Source organism: Centruroides vittatus, unplaced genomic scaffold (genome assembly GCF_030686945.1).
Source record: "Centruroides vittatus isolate TY-2023 unplaced genomic scaffold, ASM3068694v2 scaffold_861, whole genome shotgun sequence".
NCBI lineage: Eukaryota > Metazoa > Arthropoda > Arachnida > Scorpiones > Buthidae > Centruroides > Centruroides vittatus.
Window position 1 is genome coordinate 5,798,452 of NW_027122718.1, and position 20,240 is coordinate 5,818,691.

General features: G+C 27.9%; 1 protein-coding gene across 4 annotated transcripts in view; it reads right to left on the reverse strand.

The window, feature by feature from the left end:
* The window catches only part of LOC136990117 (glutamate-gated chloride channel-like), a 106,444-nt gene that overhangs the window by 34,991 nt on the left and 51,213 nt on the right, over window positions 1-20,240 (reverse strand). For all 4 annotated transcript variants that reach the window (XM_067288481.1, XM_067288482.1, XM_067288479.1 and 1 more), the window contains exon 2: window positions 12,181-12,303. In XM_067288481.1, coding sequence (XP_067144582.1) covers window positions 12,181-12,257 — 77 coding nt within the window. In that variant the 5' untranslated portion in view covers window positions 12,258-12,303. The remainder of the gene's footprint in view (window positions 1-12,180; window positions 12,304-20,240) is intronic.

Here is a 20,240-nt window from a genome sequence, read left to right on the forward strand (position 1 = left end):
ATATATATATATAACTTTAGTAAACGTTGTTTTAATATTCAAATTTTAAAAGTTTTAAAATATATTTATTAAAGAATTATAATTAAAGCTCGCTTTAATCTTTTATTTGTTGTAAATTATGTTAAATATTTTATAAATTCCCGCTTTTTAAATCGTAAGTACTAAGAAGCCCATCAGTGACCGAGTGGATAAAACCACTAACCAGTGGTTTTGTCCACTCGGTAGTGGGTTCGTGCCTGGTCAATCGGGTTTTCTTCACGTTAATAACTAACAGTGGCCATTTCACATAGAAAGTACCCCTTCCGGGTGGCATCCCCCACGTGTTATATTATAGTATACAAACAAATAAATATTATAAATCTTAATTAAAAATAACTGTAATTTAAGTTGTAAAAATAATAGTTTTCTATTAAAAAAATAATAATAATAAATGGAATATTTTCTCGCATTTTTCGCGTGACATTCTATGAATTTAGAATAATTAAAGCAGGATATGAATGCGCAATTCGTTTGGAATAAATCTTCGTTAACAAACGCATTGAAAAAATTTCCAGATATAAGTGAGAAACTTGAGAGAGTTTGAAAGAGCGTCAACTGAAAGAGGACAATAGAAACTATACTATACGGGGAGGAGTAATTTTGGCGTGGAACGTCGCTTCCGTCAGGCCCCTATTTACTCGCGTCCCACCACAGGAAGTTCGGTCGCTGTCACTTCCGGTTGAATGACAGGTTTTCCGGCCAAAGTCGTGATGAGAGCTGCAGTTGGCTCGAACAATAGCAACTAGGAAAAGCTGAATCGACTAACTTAAGAGGGAAAAGTAAATTTAAAATGTGACAAAACTCCTAAAACTAAATAAAGCTATTTACAATTTTCTGAAGCACCTTTCCATTTATATTTTTGTTATAGACGTTACAATTTTTACCGATTCTAAAAGCTAAAAACTAGAAGAAAAAAAAAAAAAAAATTTGAAGTGCATAAAAATTGGTATATGGATTAGAAACGTCAGTCCCAAAGGAACACAATCAAAACGAAGGATAAATGCCGTACATTCTAAGTATTTTTTTCCCCTGGGAATTCTATTAGTAATCTCCATCTTACATTTAACTGTAAGGAATCAGTTGCAATCAGACATCATCTCAAAGATAACTCCATTGACATCCGCATCTCGATTCTCCCATCACGTTGTCATGGTAACAAAATCTCGTTTGTTTCATTGCTTCGATTTCCCGCGAGAATGGAGACATCCACGTGCAACAAGTTCCCGGATGCTGGGACTCTAATGATATTTAGTTTCATATCTACTAGTGACACTATTACTCCTTAAAAAGGTTGCATGAAGAAAGAAATCTTTTTGATATGTGTTGAAGGGAAACTAACGTCATTTTTCCTTCCTCCGAGAAAATCGTTCCAGATGTTGGAAATTAGTATTTAAGCATTTCTATCATCTGTTATCGGACGATAAGAGGCAGCTTAGAAGCATTGAGAAAAATTGTACGATATATGAATCATTAAACCTTGGTTTTCTTTATTGAAAAGAAAAGAATGGAAAGAGTTAAATCGATAGATTTTAATAATCTAGCTCCAAAGTTAATAAAACCTTAAACCCGAATAGCATTCACTCTGAAGAAGTTTTCAATGAGCAGGAGATGAAATTCTATCATGTGTAGTGATTTATAATATATATATATATATATATATATATTAATTAAAATAAAACCAATATCCACATTCCGGAGGGAAAAAAATATTTCGTTAAAATATTGGTTTATCGGAATTTGGAAGTGTTCCTATGTGAAATGAAAATATGTATTTTTCTATTTTTGTAGCAGGCAAGGAGAGTAAAGTGCATTCCAAACATAAGTCTGTTGGAAGCACAGTCATATCGTGTACAGAGTCCTAAGCTAATAACAAGTGACTCCCGAAGATTGATAACGTTTCAGGAATGGTTCTAGTGGCCCTATTTTTTTCCTTCCATTTTAGCCAATATTATTACTACTTTTTAATCTTATATATAATAAAATTAAGTAGTTTAACTGTCTGGAATTTTAGTCAATTTAATTCTATAAATTTTAAACAAAGAGTAGATTGATCGAAGAAGGGAGAGAAAAAACTCTTCCTCTTATAACCTCAATGAGATTCCTTCCTATTATGCCCATAATAAACCTTTAATTCATTACTTTATTACTATATTAAACTGTGTTTATATATAAATAACGTATAATAAATTAATGTTAAAGCTTGTTAAATACAAAAAAAAACAAACAAATTTAAATTTATGTGGTCTACAGGATGTCTGTCCTTTACCTCAAATTAAAACAGGTAAAGGAAGATTTAAAGCTATTGTGTGGCTGTTATTATACAATAATAAATTGTTATGCATCTAGTAAAACTCTTGAGAGATAATCCAGGTTATTGAGCTAGAAAATGTTAAAATTACTTTGTTTATTATTGTTAAAATATTTGTTTCCTAAGGCCAATATCAAATACAATAATAATGTTAATGTAATTTATCTGTGCAACGACATTTGAGAAATCGTTTCTATTTATTATTAAAATAAAATTAATGCCAAACAATTGTTAGAAATATAATTAATAAATTAAACTTCGTTCATAAATAATTCTAAATAAGAATAAATTAATTAAATAAATAAACATAACTTGATTTTAGATTAAAATTATTTAAATCACATTATATATAATTTCTCTTGGATTTTACCTTATAAAATCGATAAAGATTTACGTAATTAAGAATATTTTTTTTTAAAAAATTAATTTAAATAAAAATATATTTAAACTTCCTATTAAAAATTCAAAATGTTTCATAATTCACGACGTCACCAGTTTTTCGACCAATCGTCTGCGAGTGGGCGTAAACATTTATTAATACACAAATTTGATTTGTCGTGATTTTTTTTTCTTTTATTACAAAAATAATTTTGTTTTTTTATCTTTTTCCCTAAATTTTTTCCCTAAATTTTTATAATTTAGGGAATATTTTTACTGGAACTATTGTCTACATCTATGGAAAATATAGGAAAACAAACGATGACGTTGGCATGATGTCAAACGGTTTTAAATATCTCGTATTTCTTTAAAATAAATATAAAAATAATAACGAAATTCTTATTCTTTTTATTATTTTGCAGATTATTATTTTTAAATTACTTTCTATTCGGGTGCCAACAACCGTTGCTGACGTCATTTCCTGACGTCATTAATGTTATTACACTTTATACGATTTAAAATAATAATTATCATAATTCTAACTTTGCAATTTATTCTTGTTTTTATTGTTTATTATTATTATTATTACAAAATATATTTTTTTCAGGTCATTTATTTAAAAACACAAATACAACAATTATCTTATTTAAAACTGTTCATTTTTCATATCATTGCAATTATTATTACAAGTATTTTTTTTACCATAATCATTTAATATGTAATAATAATTATTACTATTGGTGAAGATAAATTTAAAATACAAAATAGTTTAGAGAATTTCTTACTTATTTATCAACAGAAGAAATGTTATTTGTGTTAATATACAAGATATAAACTATATGTTTAGATCACGTGCTTATAAAAAAAATAATATGGCAACGTTGTTGACGGATTTTTCCGGCATTCTTTATTTGTTTTCGTCACTAATAATTGCTACCATTACCTGTAAGTCTTCAGATTGGTTCGGGAGATGTCAAGTGGTGAATCATAACTCCAAAATCAATGGTCTGATTTTCCTAAAAATTTCAAGAAATATTTTCCTCTAATACACAAACCTCTCTGCAAAATTTCAGAAATTTTCGACGAGAGGTACAGGAGTTATTAAACTTCAAAGTGGGTGACCATACTAACAGCCATATATAGAGATAAAACCCCAATTTTTTTGCATTTCTCGGCGTTTCATGGTCTCCTGAGTCCAAAAATGTAAAAATGTTAAGAGGGGGTCATTTCTTTTACAGATTTCCATACTTTCCCTCTGTTATATAACAGTCAGAAAAATAAAAAATAAAAGCATTAAGGCCTAGATGAAAAAGAAATGTTTGTCTCTGAATGGCACCTAATCCACATCTTATGATATTTTACCGAATTGTTCCACCATTTAAGCTACTGGAACACGTTTATTGTTGATTCTGATGAGATCCTCAACATTAGTCTATGAACAGTTAATTTTAATTGTCTAAGTCTTATTTTCTTTATTACACGATTTGCTCAGTGACTTGTATTGTGTATCATTTACTTAATAATTGATTATTACACGAAAAATTCTAATATATATATATTTGTTCTATTTATGAAATCTGTCCTTCATTATCTCAGCATTGATTTTAATCAGCTTCAGCAATAAAAACTCTAATACGGATATAAGGAATATGATTTTAGTGACGTAAATACGACGTTTCCTCTTGATTATCTTTAATAAATTTCAATAAAAAGAATAATTTTTTACCATTTCAATCATGCGTGATGCTAAAGAAACGTTCGTGCTGTTGTGAATTGTTTACTAATTTGCGTGCCCTTTTAATTATCGTCGTGTCAGCTTTAAAAATGACTTTGAAATATAAATTAAGTAGTGTTGAATCGTCTGTGACGTAATAATATATTTAACAACGTCAACAAAAGTCATCGTTTATCACATTTCTTTCGGTTACGTCACACACAAACAGATTTATTTCGTGCTATAAAGATGACGTAGTAACTTTAAGCGTGACGTAGAGAAGCTAACGGAAAATAGACGATAACGATAGAGGTTTATTGGCAGTTTCTAGCCGTATAAGAATTCCCGATGGTTAAAGAGAGTATAGGGAACATGTAAATGTCTAAACGAAGTCTTTCCATTCAGACTTGATTTACAATATTAAGAGGTGAAACACAATTACCGAACACGCCATTTCCTGTATTAGTAAAGTGCAGGAGAAGTGAATAAAATGTTCCAGGTACTTCACTAAACTTAACACAACGGCTTGACTTTAATATATTAATAGTTTCTATTAAAGTAAAGATTGAAGGAATGTTAAAGTTCGTGCTCCCAAGTACGAGAAGGATGCTTAAATTTTTGATAAGTGTAGAAACTTTAAAAAATTCTGCACCAAGGAAATATTCTTATATAAAAAGTAAACATTCAAGCGATTATGCAAATGCAATTTTATATTTTCACCTTCTAATTTCCTAACCAATTTGAATACTTTAATAATCTGCATTTAATAAATTAATTTATCATATAAATTAGAGCTGTGAAATGTAAACAAAAATTAATTAATTAATTTTTTTGTATTATTTATAATGTTAAAAAACCAATACGCCTGTATATATATACATTATTAATAATTTTTACATTTTCACAAGATGAAATATATTTTTAAAATTTCCTAACTAAATAATAATAAAAGACCCGGGGATATATTTGAAACCAATGTTAAGAACGAAGTTACCGCCTCGCCTACGGTTATAATAAATTAGATATAAACCAAATTTGAGTAGTGTAGTACATTTAACATTGAGTGGAGATATGATGCAGTTATCAAAATATACCCTAGAAACATGAAAAGTTTGCTAATCAGGTTTCTTTTGCATGGTTTACTTATATCTCATTTGATGACAGTTTTCGGGGCAAATATTCAATCTATCGTAGTAAATAAGTTGTTTGTTAATATATCCATCAATATAATTTTAATTCAAATTTTGCGCCAAAATTCGATTTGATTTGCCATTTTTTGACATTTCGCTTTCGTTCTCGTCTCCTCGCCTTCCATCTGCTTTAAATTTTAATGAGATTTTTAATTAAATATTAAAAATTCCATGTTTATTCTTTTACTAGTCTCGAAAATGTATACGGGATTCTTAAAAGCTGTAGTTTCTCCGCGAGTAAACAAATATATTCCTTAATAAAACTACAGAAAACGTCAGAGAATTGAATTTTTTCTGCTGTTAAATAAAAAATTCATAAAATCTATGCAATAAATTATTTATTTATTTATTTTAGATTTATTTATTTAAGAAATTATTATTATTATTATTATAAAATATGTTTAAATATACATAATATATCTTAAAGTTGGCATTTTTGCACAGCTTATAAAACATGCTTCCTTATATATTAATATATAGGAAATTTAAAAAATAGTACTGTTCTTATTAATTGAAACGAAAAATTTCCTTAGGCCTCCTGAAAAATTTTATTTATTTATTTATTAATAAGTTGTATAATTGTTTAACACTAATACATGTAATTACTCGTATTATTTTACTTTAAAGGGAGGTAGTTCTTAACGTTTTTTGAGAGGGTTAATGGCCCGTCTACGCGCTAATTCGCATTATAGATACGTATATATATTATAAAAATGTACAGATAATATAAGATGCTAGACAAGCAGTTATCAGCCGCAAAATGCTAGGTCGAATACCACTGATCTAGAAGCTTACTTCTATCCACCATTAGAATTAAATAAATAAAACTAAACAAAATAAATTTATAATAGAATTATGGCGATGAAATCATCGTTAATATTCATAACATTAAATATGATAAATATTTTAAATAGATGAGGAAATGTGTAGAATATTTTATGATAATGAAGACGATACTATAAAATGTTAAATTATAGTTAAAGTTAAAAGAAGATATTCCTTTACATTTATTAATAAAGACTTTAACGATTATTACTTGTGTATTTATAGAACTTTCAGTTATTTATTTAAGCATACGATGTACAAATTAGAGCTAATTGTTGAAAAATTTATATATAGAAGTAACACCAGTTCTCCCGAAAGATTCATTAAATACGTAGGGCAGAAGTTTTGTATCACGTGAAAATCTTCATTAAAATGCTTTTATTCACTAGGGGATGATTGCAATTATATAATCTCTAGAGGAAACGAAGATAAAAGAAGAATATCAAATGTCAGCGCTATTCCACCATTCTTTTAGTTCCAATGTACACATTTCTCCAATTTCTGTCGTCACATTATTCTGAGCCAAGAAATCTTGCATTTAGATAAATTTTAGTCGATTATACGATAGGTGATCTTCATAATAAAAAGCTCAGAAGCTGACAAACAGTTCGATAAATGGTTCTTCATATATGTTTTTAAAATTAAGATATTTTTTAAAAAGTAAATAAATAAATAGCGAAGTTGATTGAAGTATACGGAGAGTGTAAACAAGTAAGCTATAAGTTTTTTGTTTTTTTAAGAGCAGCTGAACCGTCAAGCGACTAATCGATGGTCAGCAATCGTTGGACTGCAATGCGTCAAATTTGAAGGATTTTCCTAATCCCTTCTATCTATTTATAGGTTAGGATTATATAACTTTAAATTCGAGCCAGATAAATTGCCATATCGATGGAAATTGGAAATATAAAGCTTTCTTCTTTATAAATTGGAAAATCGTACGCCATTTTGATTTATCAGCGATACAACAACAACAAAAAGCTCTAGATATTGTGCAGCACTGGCTCATAAAATGCCTATATACTACTATGTGATATAAGAAAAGTGAAGGAAAGAATGAATAAATATTAAATTCCTTCTCGATATTTTTTTCCTACTAATTTAATTTTCGTTAAGGCGCGAATTAAATTATTTTATAACGTAACTCTCATTGTATTTAATTCTGAGAATGCGGGCAATAATGTCGTAAATGTCTAAATAGTCAATATATAAAAGAATGAAGTAAAACATGGGATAGTGAAAAGTAAGCTATAATTTAGTTCTTGTCATATTGTAAGTTTTGCGAATGAAATTCACGCAAACGATGCATCGAAACTTGAAAAAAAAAACACACACACACACACACACACACACACATTTTCAATTGACGACAGATCTCATAAATAACGTGTTAACAATAGCTTGTCTGAATTGAACTAAGAATATATATTTGTGTGGCTGCATTATTGACTTTTGTGCCAAATAGGAGGCTTTATGTAGCCTGTGTAGTCTAAAATGAAGATGCTTTTTATCTTTTATATTAAATATTTGCTTTAAAACCTACAATATTCGATAATTAAACGCCACGTATTATCATTTTGTTTAATCTGTGTCATCGGCACCGATTTTGTAAGAGCTCATTTACTATAAATAATCCAGTTTAGCTTTTATCAACATTGTTTTATAGATGTTCCTCTAGCAATTTTTTTCCTTTTTTTTCGTTGAAAGATCCTTTGGAAGGATGTTGTTTCATCTCAAATAAAGAATAGCCTGTAATTTGTTATCAAAGCTTGGTTAAAATTATCAGAGACCAGAATTTTACTAAAAAAAAGGGGGGTGGGCAACGGTATTTTTATATTATATAAAAGAAGCACTGATTCAGATAAGAATCTTATTCATAAAAATTAATATATTATTAAAATTAATCTATATTTATTTATTTTTAAAGATTATATTCTCAGCTAACTCTACAAAGCAATAATATAATATATTATTTAAATAATAAATTCGATATTTTTAGTATAATTTATAATAAAAACGTGAGAGCAAATAAATGCTATAATTTGCAAATAATTAAGTTAAGGTGAAAATGATGCTTAGCTAGTGGATAAGAAATTTAATCTTAACTAAGGTTAATCTAAATTCCTGTAGGATAAATAAGTTAGCAACGTTATCTAAATTAATCATCGATAGATTTAATTAAGATAAATACTTTAATAGCACCTATTTAGGAATCAACTAACAGAATGAAATTTTTGTTATGTGATTTTAAGACAGAGAATAGATGTTTTTTTTTTAATATTCTTTACTGTATAATATAATTATTTTTACTATTTTAATTTTTAAAACAATCCCTTTTGTCTACGTAAATATTTCTGGAAGTCAACAGTTAATAATCCAGAAGCTTATTTATACTCAATTTATATTATTTTGATGTATTATTACACAGGGGGAGTGTATTTAAGAGCCTGCATCATCTGAATATATTCTTTATAATTTCCTTCATAGATATGTAAGTGTTTAGTTAATTTAAATTATTAAAGTGTAGATAAATAAAATTTATCAGCTAAGTTATATAGTCTGTTAACTATTTAAATTACACCTACTTATTTAAGCTATTCAGTTGAAGGAACATTATTTGCATCTATTTAAAATAAAGTTTTGTTAATATATTACCTACATTACTTTAAATTAATCGAAATATAATCTAAATAATGCCTTACAAAGGTTGAAAATAAATAAAATATTTATTTATTTATTTTTTTATCTATGTAAATATGTGTTAAAAATTTCCACATTTTTATATATATTTTTTACATGTTTTAATATTTATTATAAATAAATTTTTAAAGTGTTATTTAAATAGATTTTATATGAAAATTTTATTTTTTGGTAAGTTTCTAAGAAGATGCTTTTATTGAATGAATGCATCAAGAAGTAGTTTAATTTTATATTATCTGTAATATTCAATTTCAAACAAAATAAATAATATCGATTTAGATTGTTGTAATGTATTTAAATATTCAAATAGTTAATATTAAAATAAATATTTAATACTTAATGTATTGTAACTAGGCTGTGGTATTTATGTGTAGATCAGTTAAACCTCAGTGTCACGTTATCCTATGAGCGAAAAGGGGAATTTCCTAGGGCCCCCACCAACAGGGACCCTCATCTTTTACGAGGAAATATTTTCCTGAAGTCAACACAATAGTAAATAGGGCCTCTCCTTGGGGTCAAAACAAATTTGATTCCACGAAGCCACTATTAAACTTTTATATAATTTTTTCCCTCCCAAAAAGCTGCCTTTATACAAATGTATTTAGTTACTACGACACTTTATTTTCTCGATTTTTCAATAATTCTTTACAATTTGTATCCCCAAAATAAAATTAAGTATTATCTAGACCATAAAATAAGATTATTTATTTTATTTTTAAAAAAAACAAACAAGAAACAAAACAAATTATCCAAATTTTCGAAAGTAAATTTAAATATAATTTAAACGCGGATTTACAATCTCTAAATTAAATCGAATTTCTTACAGCATTACCATTGATATTAATAGAAATATTTTAAATGAAAAAATCTCGATCTTAAGTGAGGATTTGAACACATTTTTTCTCTTAATCGTACGTGTTTAGATTTTTAATTTCGTTCGATATTATAAATATTTTTTTTTAAATTCTTCTCTTAGCAAACGGGTTTGGAATTTTAAATCTATTTTTCTAGAATTAATAATCCAGTATCTTTCTTTTTTTTTCATTCTTTCTTTCTTAAAAATCGATGCAAGAAATAAAATAAAATAAATAAAATAAAATTTGTATGTTTAAGTCAAAAGAGAAGCAAAGTATCTTCCATGGTATTCTTTGCTTCTCTGTGTAAATTTTCTTTTTAACGTTTGCTGAATGATAAGATACTCCGATCTATTTATATGTATGTAGTCTCTTACAAGTAAATATTTTAAAATAGGAAAAAATATATATATATTACCATTTTTATGACGCTTTTATGAATTTTTCATGTTATACCTTCCATAACGACAAGGAAATTAATTAGATCTTACGTAATTGCTATTTTTAAGAGAATGGTTTGTAAAATAGCATTTGAAATTGTTAAAATTACAATTTATGCTAATTAATAAGCGAATTAAATATAAAAGAAGACTCCATTTTTATTCATATTATTAAATATATAACTCGTTAATGAATGCTAAATGATACGAATTGATCCTTTGTTAAATGAGAGAAAACTAATAAATATTTAGAAGAATCTTATTATAAATTTTATGCTCTCTCTTGGTGCCATTTTAACCAGTAAATATAATAAATTTTTTATTAGAAAATATGAGAGAATGATGTTTTTTTCCTAACCAAAATAATATACTACTGAAAGAACGAGTAAAGATTTATTCATCAACCGGAGAAAAATTGTAAACACCTGCTCAAGAATAAAAAATTGGCAAGCAAAAATTTTGTTGGTTTGTAAGAAGAATGAAGTACAATTGCCCCGAAAAAGGCAGTTTATCCCTTTGATCTTGGAAAGGTCATTTGTCAATTGATAATGAACGAAATAGAAATAAATAGGATCCAGGAATTCAATCAAGAAATTCTCTTTTATCAATCGCTAAATAAAATAAAGAATAATAAAATAATAATAATAAAAAATTGTATAAGTATAATCTATATCATTTAGATTTTTCATTAAAAAATTAGTAAAAATTTCAAATTAAAACTTGAGATGTTTTTAACGATGACAATAGAGGATAAGAGAAGAAATATTTATTTTAATGTTAATAATTAGTATTTAAAAATTAACTCTGAATAAATAATATGAAATAATTTTCATTTTTAATCAGTACAGTTAACAAAATCTCAATTTATTCTACTATCAAAAGCCAATAGGCTGAATATATGATGTGAAAAGTTAAGGTATTCAATAAAATTTGCAATTTAAAAAATTTTATTTAACTTTTATGAGTTCCCCCCCCTATAAATTTAAGAAAAATACAAATTTATAGGAGAATATTTATGTTAAAAATCGCAATTAGCACAGTTTAATTTATGCGAAGAGAAATCTTTATATATTCTTCAGATTAGTTGTTTAAATATAGCTGGAGGCGTTTCTATATTACTTGTGGTTTTTAGTAGATAAAAGGAACAAAGAACGACATAACTGGATAATGAAGTGTTGGAATTAAACACGAAATTTATGCATCTAATATTGTCGACAATGGATTCCTTATTCTCCTTTATTAATTCGATTTTTTTGCCAGAGAAACTTCGTGACAAGTATGTGTAGCTGAGTGACATATAAGAGGCAGTTCCTCTTAAAAATTGAAATGTAATAGTACTAACGTTTAAGTTTTAAACTGGTAAATAACCTCACATCATTCTAAAAATAGCGAAGGATAATAGCAACGACGGTTATAAAATACAAACAATTGAATTTAAAAATCTATTTTACAGATGTTATTTATTCGAGTGGAATATTAGAATGATAGTTACAACTAATTAAATCTAGTAAAAAAAAAGGAAAATAATGTGAAAAACCTTAAGATGTTTCTTAATTCTAATGCTATCCAGCGATAATTATATATGAAACCGATTATATTTTTGACACTTTAATGAAACTAAACACATAAACGTACACGTTCTCGGTGTTAAGAGCGATACACAACGTATGATTAACTAAGTATATTAATGCTTGAATTTACTAATAATTTATAATTTTAAATTGAAAACACTTACCTAACCCCTTGAGCTCCCTGGAAGAGAAGGAATACCCACACCACCCAGAGGAGGTGCCGATATCTCTGGGTCGCCATGGTGTTCAATTAGGTGACGAAGCAGTCTACCGGTGTCTGTTCGCACCTACAAAACAGAAAAGAAAATTTTTTTTAAATGATAATTTCGAAAATAATATATACATTACGTATATATTCTCGTAAATGATTTAGATTCTTTTCAATAAAAAATACAGCGCGTATCATTAATTAACACAACGTTTTTGAAGGCAAATATATATATATATATACATCTTTAATCTCCACAGTAAATTCCTAATCGTTAGACGTAATTACAAACCTTTAAATGGAAGGCAAAAGATAATTATAAAGAATAAATTAAAAGAAAAAAATATTCCAAATATATATAATGTTATCTGTAAAATAAAGAGGAAATTTCTAATCAGCTTTCGCTTTGTGCAGCTTTCTCTTGGTAAAAATAACTAGAATTCGGTTATGAAATAATTTTGGTAAACCGATCCGCATCCCGTCCAATCTATTCATCTGTTCTCTTCGTACAACAAAGGGGTAGGAAGAGGGGTGAAAATGTTAATTAATTTTTTCCCTCCCCATTAATCCGACCACATTTGAACTGGATTAGATACTTTCGTGGGGTTCAAATGACGAGTTGATTGCTGACATAAAGGTCTCGGACCTGTACAGTAATTAACCCTGCGACCCGACAGGGCGGTTGACATCCAGGGGAAGAACCTTCTTTCCTTACTATTTCACACATTTATCATCAAAACATATATGTTTATTAATATATATACCGCATAAAAGAGACAGAGAATAATCTTAGCTTTACGAAAATATTTCAATTTAATTAGTAATTACCAGAAAAATTCTATTTAAATACTGATTCTGTAATTAAAATTCTTCTTATGATAAATTTTTAAAATGAAAGGGTGGGTGATATCTAGAAATGATTAAATATTCAATAAGGAGACTTAAAAAAAAATTATTCTATGAATAAATGTGTTAAAATAGATTATTTCCGGTTTATTTCATTATCTATTGATTCCCATTTTGAACTTCCGCAATTTATCATATTCGTTTTTATTTATTTAACTCTGTAATAACATATTAATCTATCTTACATTGACAAAGTATTACAAATAAACTATTACTTTATAATTTTTATTTTCTAATATTACTTTTTCCTAAATATTTATTCTTGTTTATATCCGATAAACTCATATTGCATCATGAATCTTTACACTTCAAACTCATTTAATGGCATTACATAATACAATATTTTAAATTATATAATACTGTAAAACTATTATAAAATTATAGTGGATAATATTAAAATCAGCAAGTTATTATACTATAGTTTTATAGTATAATAATATTTTATCATTATTTTCTGTTAAGAATATACAGTTAGGTTATATCATAAACTGCCACTCGCTTTACTGGGTTTTTCTCCAAAATTTTATAGCTTCTTACGTCTAATTTCTTAATTCTTCTAATCTTTGTGTGTTCTTTCTTCCTTTTTTTATTCTCTGATAATTTTTTTTTACAGCATAGAAAAGTACAAATCTCTAATACAATAATTAAAGCTGGTAAAATGTTAAAAACCTTCGTAGCATCGCTATTTATTATTATTATTATTATTATTGTTTTATAATTTTTCTCTAAAGAATTTTAACGACTAAGTTGCTATACAAAATCTAAAATTAGTTTTCAAAGACACGTTTCAATAATAATTCGAAAGTAAACAGCATAATTATATCGGTTCATCAAATACTATATCTGAGAAAGATACATTGTTAATTATATTTAAAATCACGTATACGAGTCGAGTTCTTAATAAACTCTAATCTGTGCACATCCTAAATTCAAATTTGCATATATCTGTAGGTATATATATATATATACATAAATGGTTAAGTTTCGTAGTAAACGAAGTCTATTTATTCTTGCCAAATGCAGCATATTTTTATATTTTACAACCTAAATAAATTTAGATAAAAATATTTGGAACATTAATTTAAAATTTGTCACTACTTTTGTAATATTTTCAGTGTAGAAATCGCGATTCGTTTATGCCGTGATTAAAAAATCCATTCATTTAACAATAAAGTAATTCTTTATCACGTGACACAATGAGAACAATGACAGGGGTTTCCTAGAGTTGCCTTTTACGGCATCCTGTCAACTCGGACCCCATTAAATCGTTGCTATGGCAACTATCGGATCCTCGGCACCGTTATCCGTGAGTCAATCGGGCCCCATTCCTAGCTTGAGTCACGTGATACATCGTCTTAATACAAGGTCCCTTGTATAATGAAGTTGCGAGATTGCAAGCAGAGAGATAGTGGTTCCTTTCTCCCAAGAGGCTAAAGGATACCAATGTTGGTGGATATGAGGCGACTTGCTTAAAGTGGCAACTCAATTCAGTGATTCTCTCTATTATATCGTGCCTCACCAATAAAGATTGGTTTTTTTTGTTAGTGAGTAGGATTACTGTAAGATTTATTCTGATCTCTAAATGACTGTTGGAATCAGATTTCTTTCTAGATATTCGATTATCTAGTTTGTCTAACAGAAGAAAAACTCATCTTAATGCCTTTATTCTTCTTATTAAGCCACACACGCGATTATTTTGTCACTTCTTAATCTATTTTTAATTTATTCTATTTGTTTTTCATTGTTTCTAAAGCATAACTTTATATTCTATCATCGTTATATAATTACTATCATTTTAATTTTGTTTTCTTTTGTGATTATCAAATAAGTTTTTAGTAAGATTTTCCTCATATCTGAGTTTGTCAACGTTGTATCTTGGGTGAAGTGGGAAAATACGACGACTGTTTCAGATAATTTTATTTAAATTTATAAATAAAAAGGAATTTTAAAATAAATTTAAAAAATTTAGCAAGTTAAAAGAAATAGCTGAAAATATATCACTTGAGTGACAACGACTACCGCGAGATAGTCTTCAGGGATGCTTTACATAATTCACTATCCATTGAATGCTCGCATTCAATCCCCTGTACATCAGACTTATCGGCATAACTAGGTAGTAGTGCAATAAAGACGTCTTTACAGGCGAGAGGCTGCTATGGTCGTCACTTAGCGAAAAGCAGGCGTAAACAGACGTATGACGGGGAGAAGAGCTGAAGCATCAGTCACGGGCAAATTAATGGTTACTGACGTACGGTCTCAAGAGTTGGATCGACCGCTGTTGGTGGGATTGTAACTCCTCTCCCTCTGGGAGTTTTATACAGCTTGACTGTGCATCTGTCAGAGAAATGTCTATGTTTGAGGTTGAGATTCTATTGGTGATTGCAATCTCCTTGTTTTGACGACTCTATCTTTAATTCCAGCTTTATTTTTAAAATGTTCCTTTTTTCGTATCAACTTATTTCCGCGCTACATTATTGTCTTTCTATTATTACGATAAGCTTTGAAAGTGTAAAAGAACAACTAAGTCTGAATTTGAAAAGAAAATTATTATTAAGCAATCTTTATAAGCAAATTGTATTATTAAAGTATTGACCAAATTAATTTTATATTCAAGTGAGGAAATTTTTTGAATTTCATCGCTTGCATATAATCTTCGTTTATCTTATGTAACATATTATTAATCGAATTAAAATGTCTCAAAAGTTATAAACAATTTAAAACAAGTTAAAATTAAAATTAACAATTAAATCTGTAGAGAACAGTCACCATTTATACACTTTCACTGTTCTGAAATACAAGGATATGGTGACCAAAACAGACCTTTCTTTGTAGTCTGTTTTGGTAACCAAAATTTTAAAACAAATTCCCTTTAAAACAATACAAAATTTTTATAATTTAAAACAGTTTAAATGTTAAAAATTTTGTGTAGAGAACGTGTTTAATTCAAAATCTTACAGTCTAATTCAATGCTACATATTCATTCGATGATAAAGTTGCATTTTTGGAAAAAAAAAAAAAATTTATTCCTAAAATTTAATATTTCTTCGTCTTGCGCTTCTCCTTTTTTATATCAAAAATCTTTTAATAAAAAGATCTTTGATTAAATATTAAATATTACGTCATGCCCGCAACTAAAAATATATTGAACTCTGACAATTTTGTCAGACTTCAATATACCATGAGTCAGTCTGTTTGTGATAAAGCTTTATTAGGCATTCTTTAATAATATATCGATATTAATAATATATCACTACTAAACCCTTTATAATTAGTTTTAATACCTGAAAAAGATCATCGTGAAAGCATCTAAAATGTATTAATTATTTTATACTTTTAAAATTTAATATTACAACAATTTTTCATCATTCGTTCGAGATATTCTTCATTAAAGAATATTAAAAAAAATATTGTTTATTTAATTAACATATTTTTTCACTATAATGACTAGTATAAATATGTTTATTGTATTAAAATTAAAAGTATTAAATTATTAATTTATTTTACATAAATTAAATGCATATTTTATGTTTATGCAACAAGTTAAATAAGTATTTTGGCTGTAATATTTTTATTAATTCGTTTTAAGTTTATCTAGCGTGTCACAGGAAGACTACTTTGTTACATCATTAATTTTTTATTTAATTGAAAAGATTAAGTGAAAATTTAAAAGAGAATTTGTAAAGTAAGCCCAATTTCTATTGATAAAATGACTAGTTTTTCTTTGTCAACAAGGAAAAAGAATTTATCTTCTCACAAAGAACTAAATTCAAAACGGTTTAAAATAAAATACTGTCTATGTATTTAAAAATAAATAAGAAAGAAGAACAACAATTACATTTGCTTGCCGAACAGTAGCTTGTTTCCTAATTAAACCAAGTGATCTTCAGGTCTGATGGCTAGTAGTGATTAACGGAAATTGTTGCTGTCATCGGACTTCCTCGATTCACCTTTAGCTTTTCTTTTACCACAGCTAAAAGACATTGTCATCTCTCAGTTCATTCGATATGAAAACTCCCTTAAGTCCTCCCCAGCTAAGCCATGAAGTAAGTCTAATTCCCGTGATGTGTGGGTGTGTTAAGAATTCTTTGACTTGAATTATGTTTGATATAGATAAATATCTTCAAATAGGCCGACTTATAAAAGATGCACAACACTCGTATAATATACCTCACTTCACTATTGAAGGAATTATTTATGATGTCGAAACTTTCAGGATTAATCCATTTTCAAGATGATCAAGATCTGTTCGGTCTATAATGCACCACAATTCCACGCCACTCGAATAGAATCGGAAACTCTAAGATATTCTAAATCCTTCTTTATTGTTGGAAGATTCGGGAACTTCAAAATATAGAAAGATCACAGGATTCTCAGAATATAAGTAACTATTCAGTTAAAGATTCTTAGAATATAATCAGGAAACTATTAGAAAACCAATTAAAATCCTTCATCTATTCCATCTTACAGAGTATACAAAGTGAGGGAAGCGCAAGTTAAATTAAAATATTTTAATTTTAACTGATAATACGGGACTAATATTGATTGCAAAACGGTACAAATGGATGGCAAGTGATGAATAGAAAAGATATTTTCACTTCCCGCGGAAAATGTAGTCAAATAGAACGATCTTTGGTTAGAAACAGGACAGATCTCCTAATCGATTTTGTAAGGTCTTTTCATCACTGGTGATCTTCACTGATGTTTGGACAAACCAGAAATTTTTCCGTTGCTATAGTAACGTATAGTACTCAGCATCCCTCGGACAGGTAGCTATAGCAACAAGAGGAAAAAGGTCGCCTTGTTAGAATAAAGGAGAAGGTTTGTAGAAAAGACATGGTAGCTTCTATCCTGTTCGAACGAGAAATGACTATAAATATTTAGTAGAAATAAACGAAAAATTTTCAAGTTGTCCTTCGTTTGATACAGCTGTCAAATTAAAAATATGACAAAAAATCTTTCTAAAATATTGAAGAGTTTTAAAAGATAAGAAAAAAAAATCGAGCAGCTCGTAAAAACGTAAAGATGATAAATTACTCGGTTAAGAAAGAATGAATTTTTATTGTGTAGATAATGATGAAGCAGATAAGATTCTATATTAAAGAGTGAAGAAGAAATATTTGTTGTTTTAATAATACAGAATGGATAGAATACTGTTATATATCATTATCAACTGGAAACATTAGAATATAAAGGTGAGGTATGAAGTGAGAGTTAGAGAGAGAGGATAAGTAATAACTTATGTTATCAGAATGATATACGCAATTGCAACAAGATGGAGATGGTTTTAAAATGAAACTAATGAGTACGTTATACGTATAAATAAAATTAAAACATATTTTACGATATATATTTACTATAAATAATCTCTATTGGAATATATGTGATTGGAGAGAGAGCAATAGCTTATAACTCGCTACTACAGCATCTAAAAGTGGTAACTTATATACGAGGAAACTATAAATCTCTAAAAAATAGTTGCCTGTGGGCATCTTCAAAGAAACATGGCTGTAAATTTACCAATAATAGATAGTGAGTTTACGAGTATGGAATCATTCCTTTTATCTAGAAACGCTTCTTCGCCTTCTCCATCACTATATCTCGCTGACAGCCATTCGACATTATATTATTTTTAATAAGTTAAATCTTCTGAAAGGTCTAAATAATAAATTTATTGACGAATGATGACTCTATAAATATTAACCTCTAGAAGTTATTTTGAATATGAAATAAGTAAATTAATTATTCGAAATATTGTTTATTCCGTTAATTATAAAGTAAAGTAAATTCGATTGCATATATATTTATTAAATGGATAAAAAAAATAACTTATATAATTAAATATTTGAAGGAATTATAGCTTAGTATTATATAAAAAATTAATTTATTTTATCAATTATTGTTACTCATTTATATTAATAATTTATTTAATGAAGAAAATTGGTTGTCTGTCTTAATTTTAATTAAAGAATAATGTAGTTTCTATCATAATCTTCTATAATTGGAACATGGAATTTCTTCTTTCTCATTCTAATAATAATAGAATCTTCTATGGAGATGTTTACAGTTTCGCTGGTTTGCCTTTACTCATAACTTACATCACTTAAATCAGATAATAATCATACGATATTGCGACTAAGCTATGATATATTTTCATAAATACAGTATTAATTTTACAGCATGATCAGACTATCGAAAAATATATTAATGTGCAAATCAATGATCTGTTTGAAGAGTTTTTTAAACCTTTTCTTTCTCGAAACATCAATGAAACATTTAATTATAAATTTTACTACTACTTGAAAAATTTTAAGTAGTTTCTATGAGCGAAGCAACAGAATTAAATCCAAAATTAAAGACAGTAGAGGGGAAAAAATTAACGCTTTTGTTGAGTGAGCCAAGAGAGAAGAGGGAAGAGCTCGTCTACACAGCAGCCGAGTGGCACATAAAAGGGATGACTCAAATTTTCATTATTGGTGACGTAAAAAGCAGCCTTTCCGGCGAAGAACTTCATCTAAACGATCTATTTTGTCATTTTTCTCCATCTTATAGAAACCGAACCTCCTCTGAGTGAAAATGAGGAACTAACCGGTGATACATTTTTATATAAGTGGCAAATCTCATAAAAATCATTTCCTGGTGAACTTGTACGTGACCTGCTGATCCTAATATGTCGTTTCTATAAAAAGCAAAATTATTCCCATTACGGTTATACGGACAAGAGTTATAATTGGATGCCATATTGCTAATGATTCTTCTATTGATCTGTCACTTCCGCTAGCCTTGAAAGGTATATATATATATATTTCTGACTTAAACAAATAATTTCCGGGAGTACTTTATTCGAGAAGTGAAAAAAATATTACGGATAAACAACTTAAAGTGGGATCCTTCAAATTATTTCACCACTTAAAACAAATCGATTTAAAAGTTGCATATTCGCATTATTTTTACGAAGCTTCTTAAGTATTAAATTTATTGCTCGATATAATAGAGGGGTGGTGTGTGTGTGTGTTTTTTCTCCCTAAATTTTCACGTTTTCAACACAAAAGAGACGAGCATAATTTTCTAGTTAACAACGCTCTTTTGCTTCTAATCAATTTTCGGTGCACA